General features: G+C 41.4%; 1 protein-coding gene across 5 annotated transcripts in view; it reads right to left on the bottom strand.

Annotated features, from left to right (window-relative positions):
- triob (trio Rho guanine nucleotide exchange factor b) overlaps positions 1 to 22,374 on the bottom strand; it is a 131,956-nt gene that overhangs the window by 69,952 nt on the left and 39,630 nt on the right. For 3 of the 5 annotated variants that reach the window (XM_049584939.1, XM_049584938.1, XM_049584942.1), the window contains 3 exons: positions 8,809 to 8,883; positions 6,384 to 6,498; positions 477 to 669 (listed from right to left, as the gene is read on the bottom strand). In XM_049584939.1, the coding sequence (XP_049440896.1) occupies positions 477 to 669; positions 6,384 to 6,498; positions 8,809 to 8,863 (363 nt within the window). In that variant the 5' untranslated portion in view covers positions 8,864 to 8,883. Of the gene's footprint in view, positions 1 to 476; positions 670 to 1,094; positions 1,219 to 6,383; positions 6,499 to 8,808; positions 8,884 to 13,279; positions 13,302 to 22,374 lie in introns of those variants that run through there. The other 2 variants (XM_049584940.1, XM_049584941.1) reach the window with 2 other exon arrangements.

The raw sequence follows: 22,374 nt of genomic DNA, 5'->3' as shown, positions 1-22,374 counted from the left end.
TTGACATCATTAAAAAAATGCAAAAATAAAAATAAATGGCTTGTCCAAACCCAACTCACTACTGTTGGGATAAAATGCTTCGGCCTGTCCTATATATCATGTTTCCATAGTAACTGGGTCAGGACTAAATATACCACCACCACATGCCCACACGGGATAGAACAGTGCCACTGTCACTGAGCAGCAGTCCAATTAGAGCTGATAAATTAAGACCGATGGGTATGCTAAAATATCTGGAACTCTAATATTTTGCAACAAATTGTTAACTGTAAGAATATAAAGCAATATGTTGATGTAATAGGCACAACCAATATCTCCATCTCTCCAAGAAAACATTAAAAATAATCGCAAACCTGTGCTGTTAAAAGAGGCTATAATACTAATGGTTCATGCACAAAATCCACAACAACAAAACCAGGCTAGAAATGTTTAAGTATTTAGTTTTGTGTATCAGAAATATGTTAAGTGTCACTGACCTCAAATTCAAACTTGGAGCTCCCGAAGTTGGTCCTCTGCTTCTGCCAGAAGTTGTCTGGCTTGATGATGAGAGCAACGTGAATACAAGATGGGAAAGACTCCTGGAGGATCTTCAGCAGAGGCTTGATGCTGTCCCACTTAGAACCACGCATGTCCACAATGACTGTGAAGCCATGTCGGGCCACCTCCTCACTGCAAAAAAAGGTAAATAAAGAGGTCAGACCCTGGGATGAAGAGCAAATTAACACATGAGAGTATGTATTACTTTTAAATTATTTTTTTGAGCAAACATGAAACCATTAGGGCAGCTTAGAAGAGAGTGTAAACACACAACAAAAAGACAAAAGCAGTTAGATGTGATTGATTGGAGGCTAAACAAACCTGAATGAGCTGCGAGAAACAATGTCAAACTACTGAGTCACATCACTGTCACTGCCAGTGTAACAGAAATAGAGACACTACAAAGCCATAGAAAAAAAAGATTCATTGTAAAAATCAAACTGCAAAGATGCCAAACATTTTTAAAGTGAAAAGATCCCATGCAAATCTCCAGAGCATCTGGGGAGGGAAAAAAATAGTTAAAACATTCAAGCGTTGAAATTTCCACTGCTGCTTACCAGGAGTCCTGCTGCTGTATAAGTCCATAAAAGGTTGTTTCTCAGTGTTAAAGGCTTTAATCTGAATGTGTCTAGCTAGGAGACAGAAACAGACGCAGGCCCTCCTGCTCTAACTCACTCTGACCTCACTCTCTGAAAACAGATCGGCGGCCAAATAGGTAGAGAAAAACAGAATGGAGAGGAGAGGAGAGAGAGAGAGAGAGGAGAGAGAGAGAGAGAGAGAGAGAGAGAGAGAGAGAGAGAGAGAGAGAGAGAGAGGAAGATGTAACAGTAAAAGGGGAACGACAGGAGAAATATTTAGACAGGAGAAAAGGAAATCAAGCTGACCTCCTTCTGAGTTAATGGCACTTTGTTCTTTCTCAGCATCAAACTGGATTGCTGGCCACATCTAACAGATCTTTTCTCCTCTCTTGTAACTCTCTTTTAACACATTTCTTAAAGGGTGCTTTTGTTGGCCAACTGAAACAGTATGTCCTAATTCAGAACAAGCTTCTTGTCTATGCCACATAATATTTAAAGGTCCAATGTGTAGGATTTAGAGGGATATATTGGCACTGGAAATGAAGTGTAATATAATAAGTATGTTTTCTTTGGTGTATAATCGCCTGAAAATAAGAATCACTTTGTTGTCGTTTCCTCATAATGAGCTGTTTATATCTAAATAGGGTGCAGGTCCTCATTCACAGGGGTAGGGTCCGTGACGAACAGCATTGGAGAAACAATTACTTGTCATATAAACTGCTTCATTCAGTGTTTTTAGCAGTCTAAATCACCAAGTCTGTTTGTTTTGGAGAGGACGAGACGTCTGCAGATAATTCGGCTCCAGCAAAAAATCTCTTGAGTGTCTGGATCAGAAAAAAGGTGGGCATACATTTGCAGGTACTAAGCTAGTGGCCCATCTGTGACAAGTCGTACAGCGGTGTAGAAACTAGGGGTGTAATGATCCATCAATCTGAATCGATATATCGATTCAATTATCAATGATCCAGTGTCATTAATGCAAAGTGAAAACATCGATCCATACTTTAGGATATGATTTATTTTGATAGTCTGTGTCACTGTCAAACAGCGGCCGGCAGATAATGGCGAGCAGTTAAGAGAAAGACGATGAGGATAGCGTTATTAACTCAGGAATAAATCTGCAGCATGGGGATGTTTTTGATTTTAGAGTAAATACAGGTCAACAGACAGAGCACATGGCAGATATAAATAATGACTTTAAGAGATAAAGCATAACGTACCAGCCTAGATGGCCATCTCATTCTGCTAGCTGCTCATAACAGCAACATTAGTTGCTCTGTTTCAACAATGTTAGGCGGAAAAGTGCATGCAAGCTGAAATTCACCTGTGCTGTTCTGTCGCAGTGACTTAAAGAACAACGATAACGTTACATGTAATTTATTAAACTATGAGTAGATGAAAAAAGGCCGCTAGCCACTAGGCTAATGCAACTTAACCATGCTTGAGCTAATAATCTGTGACTAGCCAGCAACAATTGGTTTGTCTCTGAAACTTGACAGTAATTACTGAGCTGAATTTGATATTTTTGCTAAAGGGTGTTATTGTTAGTCCATGTTTTATGGCTGTTGGGAGAAGTTTGCCTTCAGGGCTTTAAGCCAGATAGACCAGAAGTTTTAGGAAGAAGATGATGGTTTGGGTTAAAATGAAAACATTTCTGTCAGAAAGCACTGAATGTTAACTTATTCCGTGTACTGTTTTATGTGTTAGAGTCAGTTTAAAGGAAAATTTAATGCACGAAAGTGGTTCCACTTAAAATAATGTACATTATTTATTTGCTGTTTTTATCTTTTATGCCCAAAAGCAAAAGGAAAGGGGTGGCAGCTTCTCCTGTAAGCGACTGTGTTAAGTGGGAACATGATATTATCTCATATCAATCCCAGGCCCCTAAATCACATCGAATCAAAATCATGTCGTGGTATAATTGTTATATTGGAAAAAATTGTATTGTTGTCCAAAGAATCAATTGTGATGAAACTGGTGATTTACACCCCTAGTAGAAACACTGATTTTTAAGATGAAACTGCTTTACTGAGGGTTTTAACCAGTTTAAATAACCTGGTCCGTTTGTTTGAGAGAGGAAGGGACCTCTGTAGATAATTTGGCTCCCAATAACAACAACACAGAACAAAGAAAAAGAGGAACAAAGAATTCTAACCAGGAGAAGTTTTAGCTGGCTGCAATCTGCAAAACTAAACTCCCCCCTAAATCTTACACACTGTTCCTTTAAGAGAAAATGTAATGTAACATAAAAGTTGAAGACAGAAAAACAATAATAAAGAGATTTGTCGGTGAAGAAGGTCATGGTAATCTTAGGTGCTATATCGTAGGCAACTGGACTAGTTGCCTACGATATAGCACTTTCGAATAAAGAGATTTGTTACAGAGGTCACATCTGATTAAAAGTTTGCTCTTGAACTTTGATACAGAATTGCAAACTATCTATGCTACACAAATATCCGCATCATACTGACTACTGATGACTGAAATATACGCAGATTTTAACTATTTATTATTTTGCCTCACACATCCCAGAATGCCCTGAAGGACCCCTGAAAAAGCCTGGACCCATTTTTTTGCAGTAACTGATCGGGACCACCTCTCGCCTCAAGACAAATCTCCAAATTCAACTGTGAAAAAGACTTAAAGCACTCGACCTGTAAAGCACTAGAAAGCACAGCGCGGGGGGGATCAGAAGTAGCAGAACAGAGGAGTACAAGCTTCCCTCCAAGCTAATCACAACTGACTCCAAACAGAACAGCCTGGAGCTAAGTGTTAAATGTGAAGGAAAGGTGCTTCTAGACTTGAACATCAGTATGCACACAACTACAAGGCGCAACGGGGTACAACCCTGCAAGAACATCCTGTGGCTACATGCTTATTGCAAACACGGAGACAGGAAAAAAAAAGCCAACATATTTTTAAAGAGAAAAAAGCAGCTGCAATATACATGACATTTTGTGTAATTAGACCTGACCCGCTCTAACGAGACATAATCAATAGCAGAGTGAGAGAAAGCAGAGTTACTAAAAGGGAATGAATGGTAACCTACATAAAGGAGCTTTTAAAGCTTTTTTCGAGAGTTAGGAGGAAATGAGAGGGGTAACAGAGGAGAGGGAGTTGAATCTTCACAGAGAATCCAAAATAAAACCATCCCAGTTCTTTGTAGCCTCAGGTTATGCTTCAGCATTTTAAATCAAAGCAAGGTGGGAAAGTCTGACACAAAGAAAGCGATGAGATGTGTGTGTGAGTGTGACTGCATACAGTGAGAGGCCAAGAGGAGGAGTCTGTTTCAAATTAGCCCAAGATCAAGAATACGGTCTTTAAGTCAGTGCATGTGCATATGTGTGTGTGTGTGTGTGTCTGTTTGTGTATGTGTGTGTGTGTGTGCATACATGAAAAAGTATGAATAATGAGCTGAAACCCTGTGAATGTGTGAGCTAGGGCTGCCCCCAAATAGTCGTCCAAACGTTAGTTGACCAGACAGGTCCTTAGTTGGCAAGATTTCGTTGGTCGCAGAAAAGCAACAAAAAGAAAAACATGAAACTCTATTAGGAGCTGCACCTTGCCAAAATAAATCAAAACCTTAATTTGAAAGGACAAACACAGGAAGAGGCCACGCTCTGCAGTCAGACAGGAGTCATGTTACAAACCAATCACAGTTGGCAGATATCTTTCCCTTCTTCTGTAAATATTCAGGCTGATAAATATGGAAAAGTTGATCATGTTAGTGCAGGGCTACCAAGAGTGTTACATCTGTCCCAAGGACGGTAGACCTACACTAGGGTTGTGCCAATGGGCGATCTGATCGCCCATTGGCGATAGAGGGGTTGTTTCACAATGTCTTTTTTAAATGACGATGCAATCGCGAGGTGTGTGTGTGTGTGTGTGTGTGGGAGGGGGGGGGGAAGACAGCGCGTGTGTGGAGCATGCTGACGAGATCGACGCTGAACGAGGCTGAGTGAGAGGAGACAGAGGGAGGCTGCTTAGTGAGAGAGCGGAGGGTGGGGGGAGGGGGTGGGGGAATCAACGCCTCCGCCCGCTCGACACAAGCATACTCGGGCGTACTATAAGCGGAGCAGACTCCGCGAGGAATGTCTGCAGTCATTCGGGCTTTCATAGTCGAGCGCACTTCCGTGTTGTAGTTTCCTGTAAAAATGTCCGTGAAAAATCCCTGCAATGTGAAAAATACATGCCGAGCAGTCACTGGTGCGCGGAGCGGAGTCCGCGCGGTCGTAAAATCTGAGCTTTGCGCGCACAGGGCTTGCGGACGTCCGCTTTGAGTACGCGCGGACCTCCGCGGAATCCGTTCTGCGTATGTTCTGCCCAAGTATGTTCGGGCCTTAACGCGCATGTTGTGGAGCTGGGAACAAAACAAATAACACAATGTCAGGAGAAATTGAAAAGATATGCCGTCTATGTAAAGTCAACTTGCTAATTAAGGAGCCATTACATGTTCAAGAGTTAGGGTTAGGGTTAGGGTTAGGGACATCGTTCATCGGCGATTTCACTAGATGGCGATAGGACGATAGGATATGGACAAGATCGCCCAACTCTAGCCTACACACTTATAAACAGCACTTGGAAGAAGATCAGCTCTGCACTCAGGATTTCAGGTAAATAGGCTTTACTATGCTAAGGTTGTTTGGCAACCTCAGACGCAACTTGCCGCCATGCTTTTGAGAGCTGGCACAAAAAGTAGCACCCAGCGTCGCAGGTGGTTAAAGACGCGGCATGTGTACAGTCCCTAATAAACTGGGCTGGTACCTGTGGTTATTCCACCGGCTAGTTAATAACATGTCGGGCAGGAAATCCAAAGTGTGGGATCATTTTGAGACGGTGAAGGACGAACCCAAGGTGATATGTAAACTCGTCAACTACAAACATGACCTATCACCTGGAACATGTAAGTAGCAACATGCCCATTAGCCACTTAGCACAATCATTACTGCTTTGCCGACAGCGTCATTAACACGCAGCTCGCTCTGTGTGTGACATGCACTTGTATAGGCCTATATTACTGAAGGTTCATTAGTACAGTTTTGTATTTTTCTGTAATGTAGCACAGCGTTAACAATGTTACTGATACTATTCTTTCTCACACCTTGAACTCAAACCATTGTGTTGCCCTGCCCAAAATATATAATCTAACAATCAAATTAATATCGTAAACATGCAGGTGACTAGTCGACCAATGGTCCTAAATGACGACTACTCATTGACTAGGAAAATTCGTAGTCAGGGGCAGACCTATGTAAGTGCATTTCCTACCTGGGAATAGTAGCCAGGTAAGCTATGAGCCTGCGCAGGTCTTCGGGTCGTATTCTGTCATGGTTACTCCGTGCTGGAAATGTGAGAACAGGACCTCCGCGTCTGTCTCTGCCACCTATGGATAGAAATCAAACAACAAAAAAGTCATTACATAACAGCTACTAAATATTGTGGCATGGGTGTAGCAAAGCAACTTGGCTAGGGTTTTCCTTGCTTTTCACACATTAGTCACGTCATAGGCTTGAGCATCAGGAATCCCATAAACTCAGGAATTATATGAACTCCACACATAGCTTCAATCATATTGGGCAGAATAAAAGAAAAGACTTAAATTTTACAATACATTTATTTTACCTTCAACTAATTAGTCTGATGCTGCCGAATTCACATAGGACTACATAACCTATAGGGTACCACCCCAAACAGAGGCAAAGTGAATGCAGCAGTTCTCTAAGATGGCAGCAGCTTATTTGTATAGGTACCATCTGTGAATAAGTCATGATTTGAACTGAGTGAAATTCAAAAGTCAGGGGTCAAGTTAGTCTCATGATGACAAGGCCAGTAATGGCCCTTCAGTCAGTCTGCAGTAACAAACAACACTGACAAATGAAAAAAGTGAAAGTGAAAATGAAAAGTGAACAGAAAAAACACTCTCAAACTCGCTAACAATTATGGCAATGCCTTTGCAGTTAACACCAATCGGGTAAAGGTCAGGTCAACACCATGACCAATTAACCTAACAAGTAGAAATTGCAGAAAATGAAGCTAGAATTTTCATACCTAAGCTACTGTGTTGTGACATTCAAGACACATACAGTTCGTATCTCCACACGAAACCATTCTGTCCTTAAAGCATAAGAGCCACAATATCTTGTTACTGTGATGATCTTGTTATTAATCTAAACAACAGAGCTTTCTGAAGTACTTAGACTGGCAACTAAAGATGTTATTTATGCAGAAACAAAAGGTGTCGTTCTGATTGGCTGACACTTAATTGAGCATATTGACTGACTTCTCTGTTTTTATCTAACTGATCTCAATGACTTCAGCTCACTTCACACAATTGTCTCTTCTGATAAATTTGTCTTGCATCCGCTTGCAAACACAAAAAACATGTAATTTCCTAATAAAAAAAACAAAACAAAAACAAAAACACTTGACTTATATAAAAGTAATCACTCTAAATCATCACTTATAACCTGCTAGCAGTGTGTGGCGGTGTATTCATCAGCTAAGATCCTGCCCTCTGCCTTTATTTTTACTAGTAGCAACAGCTGGTATTGTTTTCACCTTGTGAGTTTGTGTGGTGTGTGTCATCATTGACCTGACTACAGTATTGGTGGCTGGGCCCCCTTTGAAAGTTGCTCAGTGGTGCATGAAGCCAAAAAAACCTCTTTTTCGTGGCATGACATTACCTGGGTGATCGGCCCTGCTTCTGCATTATTGGGCCCATAGAGCAGGCACACTAGAGACTTTTGGCTATCGGGCATGGCCGAGCGCAGCCAAGTGCCTGCAGAGCAGCTGACTTCCTGTTTTGTCCTCTACTAAATTGAATGGAGATAAAGTAATTTAATCTTGCAGCTCTTTTAGACTTTCAAATGTTATTGGATTGAATGGATTAATTCTTGATAGCAGAATAAGTCATTTTGCGGGGGATGTGAAGCTCCAAAAAATGTATCCACTGATTTATAGACTTGGATCACAAGAATTCACAGATCTTTAGTTGAGATCAAAATAAAGGCCGACTTCAAATATGGGCATAGTCTGAGGAAGGGGGGCAGGAAGTAGGGGAAACGGAAGTACAGAAGACACAATGATGGAGTTCAAAAATTGGTGTGGTCTAAGCAAGTGCACCAGAAGTAGTGAAGGGGCCATTATCCCCTCCACTTTAGGCCTCTGTCCGACATTTGCTTTAAATTGTGGAATGCTGCATCGCTGGAATGACCCCATTGCAAGATGGTCTCTAGTCTTATTTTCTTCTTGTTTTGCTCTGCTCAGGATGTTCCTGGGCACAGCACACAGATAAGGTTGGAGTTATAAAAAAAGGTAGTGACCACCAGGTAGTTGCAGCATGGATCCAAGAGGAAGCTACGAAAATATGGGAGCCAGCACCCAAAAAAGCACACACTAAAATCTAAACAGAAAGCCCATTTGCCCTATTTCTGGTGATAGTGTTGACAAACAGTAGCCAACAAATCTTGCATACCTTTAACTTGGATCAAGGCCAATATCAGCTTCTTAAAAAAACAACCTAATTCTTATTGCTCTTTATAAACACCATTTCTGAAAAAGATTTGTACACTTGGAAAATGAAAAATTCAAGTCTCTACCTAAGTGGCAACCAGCCAAACTCTAGTTTGATTATGACTTCTCTTCATTGAAAAAGTCTTAATGGCAGTTTCTATGAATATTATATATTTCTAACCTGAGAGAAAGGCGACCTTCTCCTTGAGGATGGGAAGCACGTCAATGGCTTTCATATCCTCATTGCGATGAAACCCTGAAACACAGAGAAAAACAGAGAGATTAGCAAAGCAGGAGACTCGCAGCCAAAGTCCAGTCACAAAGACAAACAGCCAGTTCGTCAAAAGAGTGACAACTGTTACACCAATCTTTATCTTTGTTTTTATTTTCACACTAATGTGGTGGCACGTGGTATATCTAGTAGGAGTTGGCCAGTGTTTGCTGACAATGCTTGAGGTTTAACTGGATAGGAACACTGCTTGTTTTAATTCAGATTACCTTAGTCAAGCCTCTCAAACAAATCATTGTCTATGACCAGTGAGGAAAAACTGTCTTTGACCCTTGTTGTACAGTAAGCATAGACATACACCTTGGACAACATCATTCTTTTCAGCTGCATTTCATAAAAATGCCACTTAAATTATGCGGTGCATTCAATTAGTGTGTTGACACCGATGGACCAAAATGAGGAACAAATATGAGTGACTTTATGGGTCTGGTTACTACTTAAAAGTTATAGCAATAGTCTAGCAATAGTATTGTTATTTATTCAGAAACAGACAGTCTGCACATCAAGTAATCACTTAAAAACAAAAGTTCTCTTTTAGCGATCTTTTAGTGAAAACTGCATTATTTTTGTAGACTTATGCTAGGTTCACACTACATGACATATATGCCCATTCCAACAGTCACTATGTCAGATTAGGTGATTGTGGGGTCATAAAATCATGCTGTGACTTGGCCGACAGACATGGCAGACTACACGTTGATCCACGACCAATCATCACTGGTTGTTGTGAGGTGTCCCGGACATTGCGTCGGTTGTCATCTACTATGTCACACTACACCAGATAAAATGCTGGATTACTGCATACAACACTGATTGTCGTTCACGATCCGAGCCGACGCTGTACGATACTGCACCGGGCTATAAACAGGCTGATATTGTGGCATCACTCATCCATTTTGATCATGAATATTAGTTTTTGTTGCAGCTCTAAATCTAGCCTAGCCTGGTATACTTTGCGTTTCCCACTATGGTTTTACCCGGCCTGCTATTGTATGTTTGCTCTTTTCATCTAAACAGATGGCACACTAGTTGATACCAAGAAGAAGGATGGAGCAATTCAATCTAGACAAACTTACAAATATACAGAAAAGGAAACATATAAACATACACATAAAAATAGACTTTTATCTCTTTGCTGTGTCGTAGCAGTCAATCATGGAGATTGATTTAAATGGGTCGCTGACCAGAAAAATGTAGGGATGTGCAATATAGTAAAATGAATATTTTTTACAATTAAATTCTCTAAATTCATCTAATGATAACTTTTAAAGGGTTTTTATCTTAATAAATATAGTATTTTCTCATTAATTAGCATTACTAATTCCCTATCACTGCAACAACTTTATGATTGTCAAAAAAAAACCCACAAAACAAAAATAGTATTCAAGAGATTTTATTATAACAATGCAGCAAATGGAAATACAGAAACCAAAGCACTGGAGGGCACAATAATCTATAGCCAAAAGCTATACTGCTGCAGTTTGTGAAAACATGCACACCAGCCATGATATTGACAGCTTTGACCGCTGAATACATGAGTGCATGCGAGTGAGGAGGTGTGTGTGGGGGCAGTGCCTCCCTGCAGATGTAGTTAGCTAGTGATGTCATCAGATATCTCTCATTCTAGCAGTGAGTCATCTCTCTCACATATATACACACACACACATACACACACAAAATATAAGCTACTCCTTCACATAAGCAGCACACAAGCAACATAAATTAGTGTATTTGAAGTTGCGTGCAAACAGCAAATCATAATTATAAAGAATGCCATCCAGGAAGGAAAAAAGCATTAAAACATGAGAAATATTTTCAAGCTCTGTTTTGGTAAACAGAGCTTAGAGGTCAAAAAGGAAAACAAATACTGTAGAGGAAGGAGCTAACAACTTTAGATCAACACTGTGCTGCTTTGACAGTTATAATATAAACATTTAATCACACTGACTACGAATGGAAATGAGCTAATTAGATATTGGCTAGACCGAGTGCTTAATCATGCACTTACACACAGACACACACGCACGCACATACACGTACACGTACACACACCGAATGCCTTCAAATAAAAGTCAGTCATGATTCTAAATTCGTTTTAAACTACAGCCATAATCTCAAGCAGGAGCCAGTGATTACTCAAAGTTGGGTATTTGCTCTCAAAATTGGAATATTTTTCAGCCCACAGCCTGACACAAGCAGAGAGCAAAACTGTAAAATGAAGACATTTTTCAACACGAGTATCATTAAACCTATGGCTGCCTCCTCCAGGTTGCAAATGAGTTACAACCTGAGGATATGAAGGAGAAAAAAAGAGAGGTGACGAGATGCAGAGTAAAGACAAGGAAGGGAGCCAGAAAGCTACGTAAATAGTTGGATGGATAAATAAAAAGATTAATGGATCAGAGGCTGGAGGCTGAAATGGAGAGGGATGAGGAGAAAGTGTGTTGTATGAAATGACAGGAACAGAGGAGCACAGGCTGATAATGATTCAAGCGAGAAGAATAAGGGGACAGACAAAACTGCAGCGTACAGCGAGATGGATAATGATACAGACAGAGGAGGCTGCAGAAAGACAGAGGGACAGCTAAATAACTCCTACAGGTTTTAATGGCTCCTGTAATATCGATTTCATCCACGGTCTAAGGGAGTTAGGAGGAGCAGTCAGGCCTGGATGACAGCACATTAGCTCACTGTGGGAAGTGGCCGGACTGGACACAACCTGACTCACGGATAATGTCACAACCAGCTGAGACAAGATGGGACTGAGGTAGCAATAATGGTTTCATTTTCGTTCCACGGCTGGCGAGAGGAGAGAGGAGAAAGAGAGTGGCTAAACAGCTGAGTGAGTCCCTTGCAGTCTACACTCATAGTTTTTATGACCTCCCTCTCTGTAGCTGACTGTCTCTTTACAACCTGCTGCACCTGTTTCTCATCCAGCCCCCCTCGATCTGTCTCACACGCAGAGAACAAGGTAAGAAGATTGAGCACGGCAATAGCTGGAGAGATGGTGAAAACAGAGACGTAGACTTCAAAGATTGTTTCAGTGTGTGTGCACTGAACTTCAGCACGACAGGACCCAAGCAGAAAGAAACAATACTCTTCTTGCACTTTGTGTGTTAGCACATGTGTGTGTGTTTCCTGTGAAGTGTGCCCAGACACATTCCTCACTGTGGTGGTTTATGTAAGATACTGGTGCTGGCACACAGCCAATGCTGACCTCTGGTATAATGCTGCAGCCCTGCTTAAGCTGCAGTTTGTACCACGTTAGACCAAGTCTGGCAGAAAGCTGGACATACGTTAGCTTTGGGTTTTATGAAGAAGGCGGCAGAAAGCTAGAAACATATGTGGCTGTCACACAATTTGCACATCTTAATGCTGGATTTAGAAGATCAGGGTGGAGAATCCCATATAAAGTGCTGTACTGTACGGCCATTAAAAACATGGAGAGCAGCAAAACATAACCAGCTGCTGGTGAAGAGTAAGTTGCTTCCATTACTCGTGATGTCAACACAGCACAAAAGGCGCAACGCCGCAAGTACACATACAACCACAGAGCCTCTCCTAATTTTTGTCATGTTTATATGCAGCAATAAAGCACACAATATCCCACTGAAATAAAGTATTACCCTGCACACTGAGATTCATGAAATCCCATCAACACCTCTCGCTATACACACTCACACACCAGAACACACAGGGACACACGACAATCTCCTTTCTTCACTACACACAACCCCTCATTTACAAGTCTGCCGAGCATGAAATAAAGCTTTTCAATCACAGACTGCTTGTTCATAACACACTCATAATGAGAGCAATCCATTTTTCTGGCAGCCTGCACTCAGTGCCCTGTAAAATGAGGCAAAATGCATAGCCTTCGCACAAGAGAGAAGTTTTTTACAGTGAGCTTTTTTTGTAATGATGATTTCGTTAATCTAGAATTCAAAGCAGAAGAATGAAGAGGAAAGGTAGAAAGGCATTTTCAGAGCTCACTGAGACACATCTGTCCTTGCATATCTACACAGCACTGAGAAATACAAGGTGATGAGTGCGAGATGAGGAGATCAACGGCACACAAGACAGGTAGTGGATCATTCAGACAGCAATGCAGGAGTGGCGGATGACAGTCTGTCATTCATGACACACACACACAGAAGCAGGAACACATGCACAAACATGGGCATCCACATATGCTCACCTTCTCTCTGCAGATTAAGTTAATGTTAAATGGACTGCACTTGTATAGCACCTTTCAAGTCTTCAGACCACTGAAAGTGCTTTTACACCTAGTCACATTCATACGTTCATACACACATTCACATACTGGTGGCCGCGGCTACCATATGGTGCCACTACTACTAACCATTCACATGCACTCACACACTGATGGAACAGCCATCGGGAGCAATTTGGGGTTCAGTGTCTTGTCCAAAGGTACTTCGACATGTGGACTGGAGGAGCCAGGGATCGGCTCTCTGATTAGTGGATGACCCGCTCTACCTCTGAGCCACAGCCGCCCCAAGTAATGGAGGTAACTTCTGTATCAAGGAGACAGCAGGTCATATGTTGGGCTGGGCTGGCTTGACAACAAATAATGCATGAAATACAATAATGCTTGTGAAATTTGGTGTATTGCCTCTATATATTTAGACAGTTGGTGAAAGACTTGTCCCTCTTATTGAACTCTATTTTCATTTAATAAATATGCAATAACAGTCCAGTGTCCAAGACAAAGGAATGCTGCAGGAAAAGACCATTAAGTAAGTGCACTGTCTTGCCAAGGATAACAGCCAAAACAAAACAGCTTGGATAACTTTTTTCCCACAACTATGCAAAACTGTCACCATTAGCTGTCATTCATAATTCACTCATGAACATTAGATATACAGTCATGGTTTGATCAATCACATGCTTGCATGCAAATTACAGTTACAGTTTGCCCAATGTTGCACTAATATGAATTTTGTCTGCTCAGTGATGGCAGCAACTTGGCTAATTGCGTGTTTTTATGCCACTTGAGTGTCAGCCAACCCTTTTGGTTTAGCAGCGATATTCTCGTCAAACACACGACCACAGAATACAGAGGTGAAGACACAAAATTGTAGCCTTCATTTAATTCAAAGACCCAGAATGACTGAGCCTACACATGGGACTGAACAGTTTCGTGCTCTGTTTTAAGATAATTTCTCCATGTATGTTTTTACAAAGCTTGATTCCAAAGTCACACTGTGAAAATATTTCACATGCAGCTCGTGCAGTGAGTACATTTTCACTCCTGTTGCTCTGCATATATTTTGAAAGCAAACAGACAGAGACCAATAGGCAGCAACGCACATTCACTCAGCCCTTCTTCTTGTCTCTCCTCTAGGATTCTGCCCTAAATCCTTAAATTCACATTGCTGTGTAGCAGAGGCAGTACAACAGGACAACACACAGAAAGCGTGCGAATCCATTTCCTTTTGCCCTCCCAACTCCAGGATGAACACACTCACATGCCGATCTGAATACACTACTACAGAACAGATTGTGTTTGTGCTTTGTACCAATTCCTCACACCACAGACTGAAAACATCCTGCACCCTTTAGGATCCAAACCAGTTTACAGACTTGTTTCTGGAGGGTTTTAATGAGATGTAATACACTAAGTTTAGATCAGAATGGAAAAAGTTTATAATACCCCTGACCACAATTGTAACATGTACAGGGATAAACACAACCAATTTATTCACCTACAAGCACCATAACCTTAGCTCATAACCCAAAAATGAACACAACTGCATATTCGTGTCGTGCCTCCACAGCACGTCTGAACAGACGGCTTCAGTGCATTGTGCCAATCCCTTTGCTTCCAATCCTTTAGACCACAGGCTAGACTGTACATGGTGCATCTGCGCAGCCTGGCACGCCGCATGATGCCAATCCTCTGGCTCATAACCTCGTAACCTCAAACTCAGAGCAATTACAAGCTAGGCTGTATGTGTAGTACAGCAGAACAGGCCGGGACTGCTACATAATACTGCAAAAATACTACAGTACAATTCCCCCAGCTGTTGGGCTGACCGCCTCAGCACGAACTTGATAACACACATTCCAGCTGCCTGTGGAGATAACTGCGGTAAGATCCAAAGATTCAGAGCAGCAGTCACTATGAAATGCATTTTAAACCAAGATGGGCCCTGCACTTAACCATTCAGCAAACTTTCATCGTACAGATGCAACACATAGATGCTCATTATTTATTTGTAATTACAGCTGTATAAATATATAAACCATTTCTAGAGTTTAGTGCCTGTTATATGAAGATTTACAGTGCATGTGTCTGTGATGGATTTCAGATGGCTCTTTCATACTTCAGTTCTGGGTCAGAGCCCAGTATGTGAACCTCACTATGAGTTTGAGTGAAAAGAGAGAACTGGGAGGCATTTGTCACACTGCTCAGCCTGGTTTGGCTTAGTTCGGCCACGACTTGGACTGGCTCAGAATGTGGGGAGCTTTTGGGAACCATGCAGAAACAGAGTGTGTGTGAAAGTGAATTGGTTTAGTCATTACTGTGCTAGACTGCGTGCATTAGACTAGCATGCTTTATGAAGCTGTTTGTATATGTCTATCCCTGTATGAGTCTATGCAGACATACATTTGTATCTTGTGTATTAAATGTTTGGGTGTGTGTCCCCGTGTTCTGACCTGTGTTTTTACTGTATTGCAGTGTGACTGACACCCTTTGCAGGGCTCTAAGAATAGTGTTCCCTCAGAGAGAGTGATGTGCCACTTTATCAGCTTTTTGGTGAAACTTAACAGAACTCAGGCAGAAAGCAGGGCACAGGCCACTGTAGATCCTCAAGGGAATTCACTTCAGCACAACACAAAATCGATTTCTTGCTCCGAGAAAAGTAACATCAGTGTCTTCCAGGAAACTTCTCGCCCTGAATGTCTACCAACAGTGGCTCTGGGTCTACAGACAGTGTTTGCTCTAATACTAGTGAGCTCTTCTGTTTTGTAGTGCTGTTTACGTTTGTGTTTCGATCATTTAAGAACAAACTTTGTGAGCCAGAAGTAGTGTTTTTTGCGCCCTAAAATCCATCATTTTCAATCTAAACACGTGGAAGGCGTGCTAAAAAGTGGGAGTGAAGCTGTTGCCACACGCAAGCATTTCCAAACGCCTGTTTTTCAGGGCAAGACAGCTTCGTCCTGACATAAACATTCGTAAACATCAATCTATGATAAAAATGGAGGAGGAGAAGTTGCTCATTTTGGTGCAAGGCCAGCCAGGGCATTTTGTCTGTCCCATGCACAACATTTTAATAACAACTGGGGGAAGATCAGGTCCGAACTCAAGATTTCTTCTAAGTAGGCTATAATACGCTGCTAGTTTAGTCACTTAGCAACTTCAAATACAACCTGCCTCCACGCCCTTAAAGTTGGCACAGAGTAGGCACAAGAGTAGCACCCAGTGTCCGACCTTACATTTTCCAGGCGGCTAAAGATGCGGTACGTGTCCCGGCCCTAAAACACAACATGTCAGCTTTTTGGGTTTGGGAAAAGTTGCTTTTTTTTGCAAATACGCAAATCCCCTGAAAGTTTGAGACAAGCTAATAGTGGCTCTTTGAGCAGCACTTAAAGGTCAAACGTGGTCTAGAACACTCAACCTAAACTTACTGAACTGCCGTCCTTCACCGTTGATCTAAAATTGGGATTCAAATGAAAAAATCAGCTTTTAGCTATGTAACCATAGCTCGTTTTAATCCGCTTACACTATCCTCTCTCATCGTGTGTCTGCCATATGAGGATGCCATGTTGTGTACTATTTCTGCTTAACCCCCTAGTGTGAAGGTATATTAGGCTGCTATTGCCTGAGCCCTCTGGGTTGTTGTGGGCAATATGAGAGTTTAGCCTAGTCTATATGATGGGCTGTTACAAGCAGGTTGTTTGTCAAGTCCCCTGTGTAAGAACCCAGCTAGAATAACAGCAGGCGTATGTTGCCCCAGTGCAATAGGGTGATAAGATAAACAACTTAGAGCTCTATCTCCCTCTTGTTCTGGGTCTTGCTCCATTTCTCCATCTTTCTTTCTCTTCAACTGCATATCCTTTTCGTTTATTTATTTTCCTATCTTTTACACACACGCACGCACGCACGCACGCACGCACGCACGCACGCACGCACGCACACACACACACACACACACACACACACACACACACACACACACACAGCCTTTCAATCACCCCTCAGATACAAAGCCACTTCTACCAGCCTCTACTCTACTCTAGTTCTGTGACCTTCAGCCGGAGCTGGCAGGGGGCCTGGGGACTGTGGTGAGCTCAACTTTCATCGGGTTTCTCATATTGTTGTTACAGTGTGGCTTACAGTAAAAATAACACTTTGCTCCTACCGCAGCCCCTCGACCTGGATATAACCCCTAAGCACAGCAAAAAAGGGTATGAATAAGTCATAACAAATGGGAAGGGGAGGGGAAAAGGTGAATCTCACGGTACGGCTCTGGCACTGTGTTTAAATGGTCAATCTGCAACTGCTGTGTGGCGCCTTCAGATAAAACAATGCTATCCAGCAACTGAAGAACTGTTATTTTAATTTTCTTCTTGCAGTTTGTTTACCTAGGCAGCAGTATATGGAGTCACAACACCAGCTTCAAATACTTTACATAGGTTAAGGCTGTGATAAGGGCTGCCACTAATAATTACTTTCATAATTTCATTAATTGGCTTGGGGCTTTTTATTAGTCATTTAGTTTATTAGTTCAGTTAATAAAATTAAAACTGTTCACAAGGCACCAGTGGATGTCTTCAGATAGTTTGTTTTGTCTGACAAACACACCCACGGTCCAAAACATACTTTTTACAAAGATATAAAACAGAGAAAAGCAGCAAACCTTTTGATTAGAGGAACCAACTTTGGCTTGACTTCAATAATTACTTGACAGTCAAAGTGGTTGTTTCATTTTCTGTTTATTGACTTATCTGTTAATCACCTGATCATTTCAGTACCAGTAGGGTTGGACCAGTGTAAATGGACTGCACTTGTATAGCACCTTTCTAGACTTCCGACACCTCAAAGCGCCTTTACACTACGTCATGTTCACCCATTCACACACACATTCACACACTGGTGGCCAAGGCTACCATACATGGTGCCACCTGCTACTCAGTGAGCATTCACAAGCTCTCACGCACCGATGGAACAGCCACCTGGAGCAATTTGGGGTACAGTATCATGCCCAAGGATACTTCAACATGCGGACTGGAGGAGTCAGGGATCAAACCGCCGATCTTCCATTTATTGGATGACCTGCTCTACCTCTGAGCCACAGCTGCCCAAAGCCGTAAAAACACTAAGACAGGTTTGATATTAAGCCATGCACCAGATCGGACTGGTATACCAAATTTTACCAGGTGCACTTGACTCAGCAGCTGCTCCAGAATGGAACATATAGACACCGTGTCCTAAAAGCAAAAGAGCACCAGACTACCGTGTTGGATCATGTAACATCAGAGCTCTCTGTCCACACTGAATCTGTGAAACATGCACTTCTGTTACATCATGAAAACAAACCACGTAAATATCAGCTGTGCACTTGAGATCAGAGTGGAGACATAACTACTTATAAGATGAGTGTGAAGCGTACTTGCTATCTTCCCACCTTTGTAATGTTGCATTTTAAACATCAAACACATGTTTTATATTGTGATATTTACTAGAAATGACATACAATATAGCCAACAGCAAGTACCATAGCTTGGTTGAAGTGATGGTTATTTATTTTCCCAGAAACTTTTTAGCTCCCTGATGATCTCCCTTCCACCACCTGCCACCTCATTTTGATTTCTGAAGTAAAATTATGAGGTTACATATTAACACTTTTTCATATCAACTCTATGAATCATCCATTCTGCATTCATTGAAGAGCTTTCAAAGTGAGCGACAGTAATAACTAGAAACAAGGCGGCCGACAAAAGTTCAGCTCAAAACAGTGCACTGCATCTCTCAAGGCCATTTAGGACACCACGTTTGTCAATTTCAAATTCAAAATGTTGCCATATTGGTGCAGTTTCAGTTTCTTTAGAGACTAATTCTGTCATGACTCATCTTTGCACTCAAAAACACATTAACTGTCTAGTTAACAAAACACAACGTGCACCACTCTGCCCCACTCCCACCTCTAAATTCGATCTCCTTCATGTTGCTGGTGTTCAGCGCATAGCCTGTCAGACACTAGTGGCTCTGTTAGTCCGTTTATAAACCTAATATCATGTTAATCACATTATCATATTGCTTCTTACTAATGCAAGTTGGATTCAGTGTTGTGATGCTGCCAGCACAGGCTGCGGATGTAAGCTACCATTTCATTTGCCAGAATGTGTCATAATGACAAATGCTGGTTCAGCCACTTTGCATAAAATCAAACTGGTTTAAGCTGGCAAAACCAGAAAGTGACCCAACTCTAAATGCTAGCCATGATCACCTCTTCAAACACAAATGTGAGCACTGGAGATGGGTCAACAAGGACTTAGTCACTACAATGTAACTGTGAAGTTAACTATGCAGTACTTCAGCACTTTTATTCAAAACAAATAACCTAAATGAAACTCTTGACCACAATGTGATGTGTATAAATAACACAACAACACCTTAGGGATGACAGATCAGAACAAAACTTCACCTAAATATATCTTATAGATTAAGAGCTCTGTGAGTGAACAACTCATCATGCGGAGCAGAGAGAATACAGAGCTCTGTGATTCATGTCCACACCATTCAAATCTAATCTACCCTAAATATAACTCTTATTTAGCACAGTGTGTGAGCAGCAAAGGCGCAATGCTAAGATAAACAATGGTCAGCTGTATTATGCAAGCCAGTGAGTGTGCATGTCACAGCTATTTCACTGAGCTGTTTGTGAGACCAGTAAAGACCACAATCAAAGCACTCTGAATGCTGTATAATGAACTACTGTCCTTCGCTTACATCTGCACTACTACACACATTACACTACACACACTTCTGAAATTACACTTTTAGTGCTACAACATGCGTGCACAGTGAAAGCAGTAACAATAATATCCTTTAGCAGATGAAATGCACACATGGGAGACAGCCCAGGGATGAGTGCATGCTGCACAAACAAGAAAATGTGTGTGAATGTCTGTTTGTGTGTGTAGTTGTTTCATTTGTAATCTGGTTTAGGTTGTAATACACCTTGACAGAATATAAGTATTGTATGTGTTCTTATTATGGTGCTACAGCTGTTTCTCTATTCCTTTCACACCTCAGTGAGCCTGAATAACAACCTCACCTCCGTGTATAATTTACAAATCACCTTGTTTCTCTTTTTCTTCCCTCTTTGTTTCTCATCTCATGTGATGTCCTACCACCCTATCTGTCTCTCTCTGTGTTCTCCCCTCCCTCTGCTGACTCTATTGACTTCTGACATACTTAGTGTCCCTCTAGGCCTCACTATTGGCAACCCTCTGTGTCACTTGCCAGTACTTAATGCTGTCTTTTTTTATAGAGTTCTGTGTGCACGCACTGCAACATGGCTACATTTGAAAGGATGAGTAAATGTGAGTCAGTGCTGGACTAAACCTTCAGCACTTTTGACAGGCACAAGCCCCTTTGATTTGAAGCACTTGTCATTATCAACTTGCTGCAACTTCATTCTGCATCTGTCCAGCATTTTAACAGGAGGACTGTCAGAGCAGTTCCTCCTGGGGTGCATAAAAAATCTGCAACAAAGTTTGATGGTCATTTACTGGAGAATAAGTTTCCATTTCCCTTAACAGTGACTAATGTAAAGCTAAGAATCTTTATTTTAGCTTTTACCTGGTCTGACAAAGAACTTCTCTATTGATCTTACTATAAAAGTGAAAAGGTCATATATATGGACAAAATGTGTCCCAAGTGAAATAATTAATCAACTGCTTGCACAGTCATCATACAAAATAAAAACTTCGACCCATGACTTCATGTTTAGTCCCAGGTCTTGGGATGCGTCTTTGAAATTAAACTATGCCAGAAGCTTTATACATCCTCCCTCTGCTTGTCTTCGTGTGATCTCATTCTGCGGTGCTGTCCTTATGATAAATAGCACTATTTCTCGTAATCGCCTCAGAGCAGTCATCTCCTCAGACATCTGCATACATTACCCCTGCAGGCACCAAGTCGTGGTGACAGAGCAAGAGAGGATGAAAAAGAACACTTTCATTTTTATTAAGAGCGATGGCTGGAGTATCTTCTAGCTACCTGAACAGAGTATTTCAGGTGGTAAAAGCCAGGTCGGATGTTACGGACTGTACTTGTCCAGAGACAGAGCTTACCTTCTGTCCTGTGTTTAAGGTGTAGGCCAGCTGTCCTGATTGACCTGTTTCAACACCTGGCACAGATCAACTGTAGCTAACTGGCTGTAGCTGTGCAGACTTACAGACTGTTTAAGCAGGGTGTTGTTTTAGCCATAGTATAGGCCCAACATTCAGTAAACATAAGCTGTATAGTGTGCCTCGCAAGTAACTAAATTAGTTTTGTGTCTATGTAGCACAGCACAAGCTGAGCACAATGACCCATATACTATACAGAAAACAGGACACCTTAAGCAGGAGGGGTGGCAGTAAGGTGTATAAAAAGAAAATAATGTGCATACATGTGACCTTTTGTGTCCCTTTCAGTTCCTAGAAACATCACCTGAATTCTCATGAACAAAAAACAAATATACACAGGCATAAATAAGCAGTATGAGACAGCTTTTAGAGATTTGGACTTAACAGTACCTTTTTAGCTCAACATGGTAAACCCAACAGGCTAACATACTCATGGCCTGAGTCAAACACTGCAAACACCAAAATTATGTGTCAAAATTATTCAGGCAACTTCACTATGACAGAAGAACAGAAGTAACAGCTCAGCCTCGGCAACATTGACTGAAAGCGACTTCACAGGATTTTGCGTAACTCCACAAAAAAAAAAAAAAAAAAAAAAAAGTTAAATCAAAACTTCAGTATCACTTACACAGTCTCAAGAAAGAATAAACATTGTATGCTCCACAACAGTTTTATTTACTGCATTCTTTTGCATCGGTTTGCAGTACTGTGAGGTGTTCCTGTTTTTCTTTCCTCTTGGGACTTGCTAGAATGCAGCTGCACCAGGCATTTTAAGAGTGGGCTTTTGTAACAGTATGCAGGTTTTTAGCATACTTCTTTGTGTTGAGGAAACAAAACACCCATTTGCAGAGGGTTAGATGCAGTCTATTATACCGTTGTCCAATCATTCTCTCCCCATCTCTTCTCAGACTATAGATGTAATATTGTTATTAACTGCAGTGCCAAGTTTGTTGGCCCATGAATTACTGATAAATTGCAAGAAAGAATCCATCACTGAGAGTTGTGGTTTCTACACACACATAATAAATGTTCAAATGCTAAAGACATCACAGTCATAACTTACCAAATGCT

This window comes from Epinephelus fuscoguttatus, linkage group LG8 (genome assembly GCF_011397635.1).
Source record: "Epinephelus fuscoguttatus linkage group LG8, E.fuscoguttatus.final_Chr_v1".
NCBI classification, from domain to species: Eukaryota; Metazoa; Chordata; class Actinopteri; order Perciformes; family Serranidae; genus Epinephelus; species Epinephelus fuscoguttatus.
Note: the sequence above shows the minus strand (reverse complement) of the source record. Positions and strands in the feature narration are given on the sequence as shown.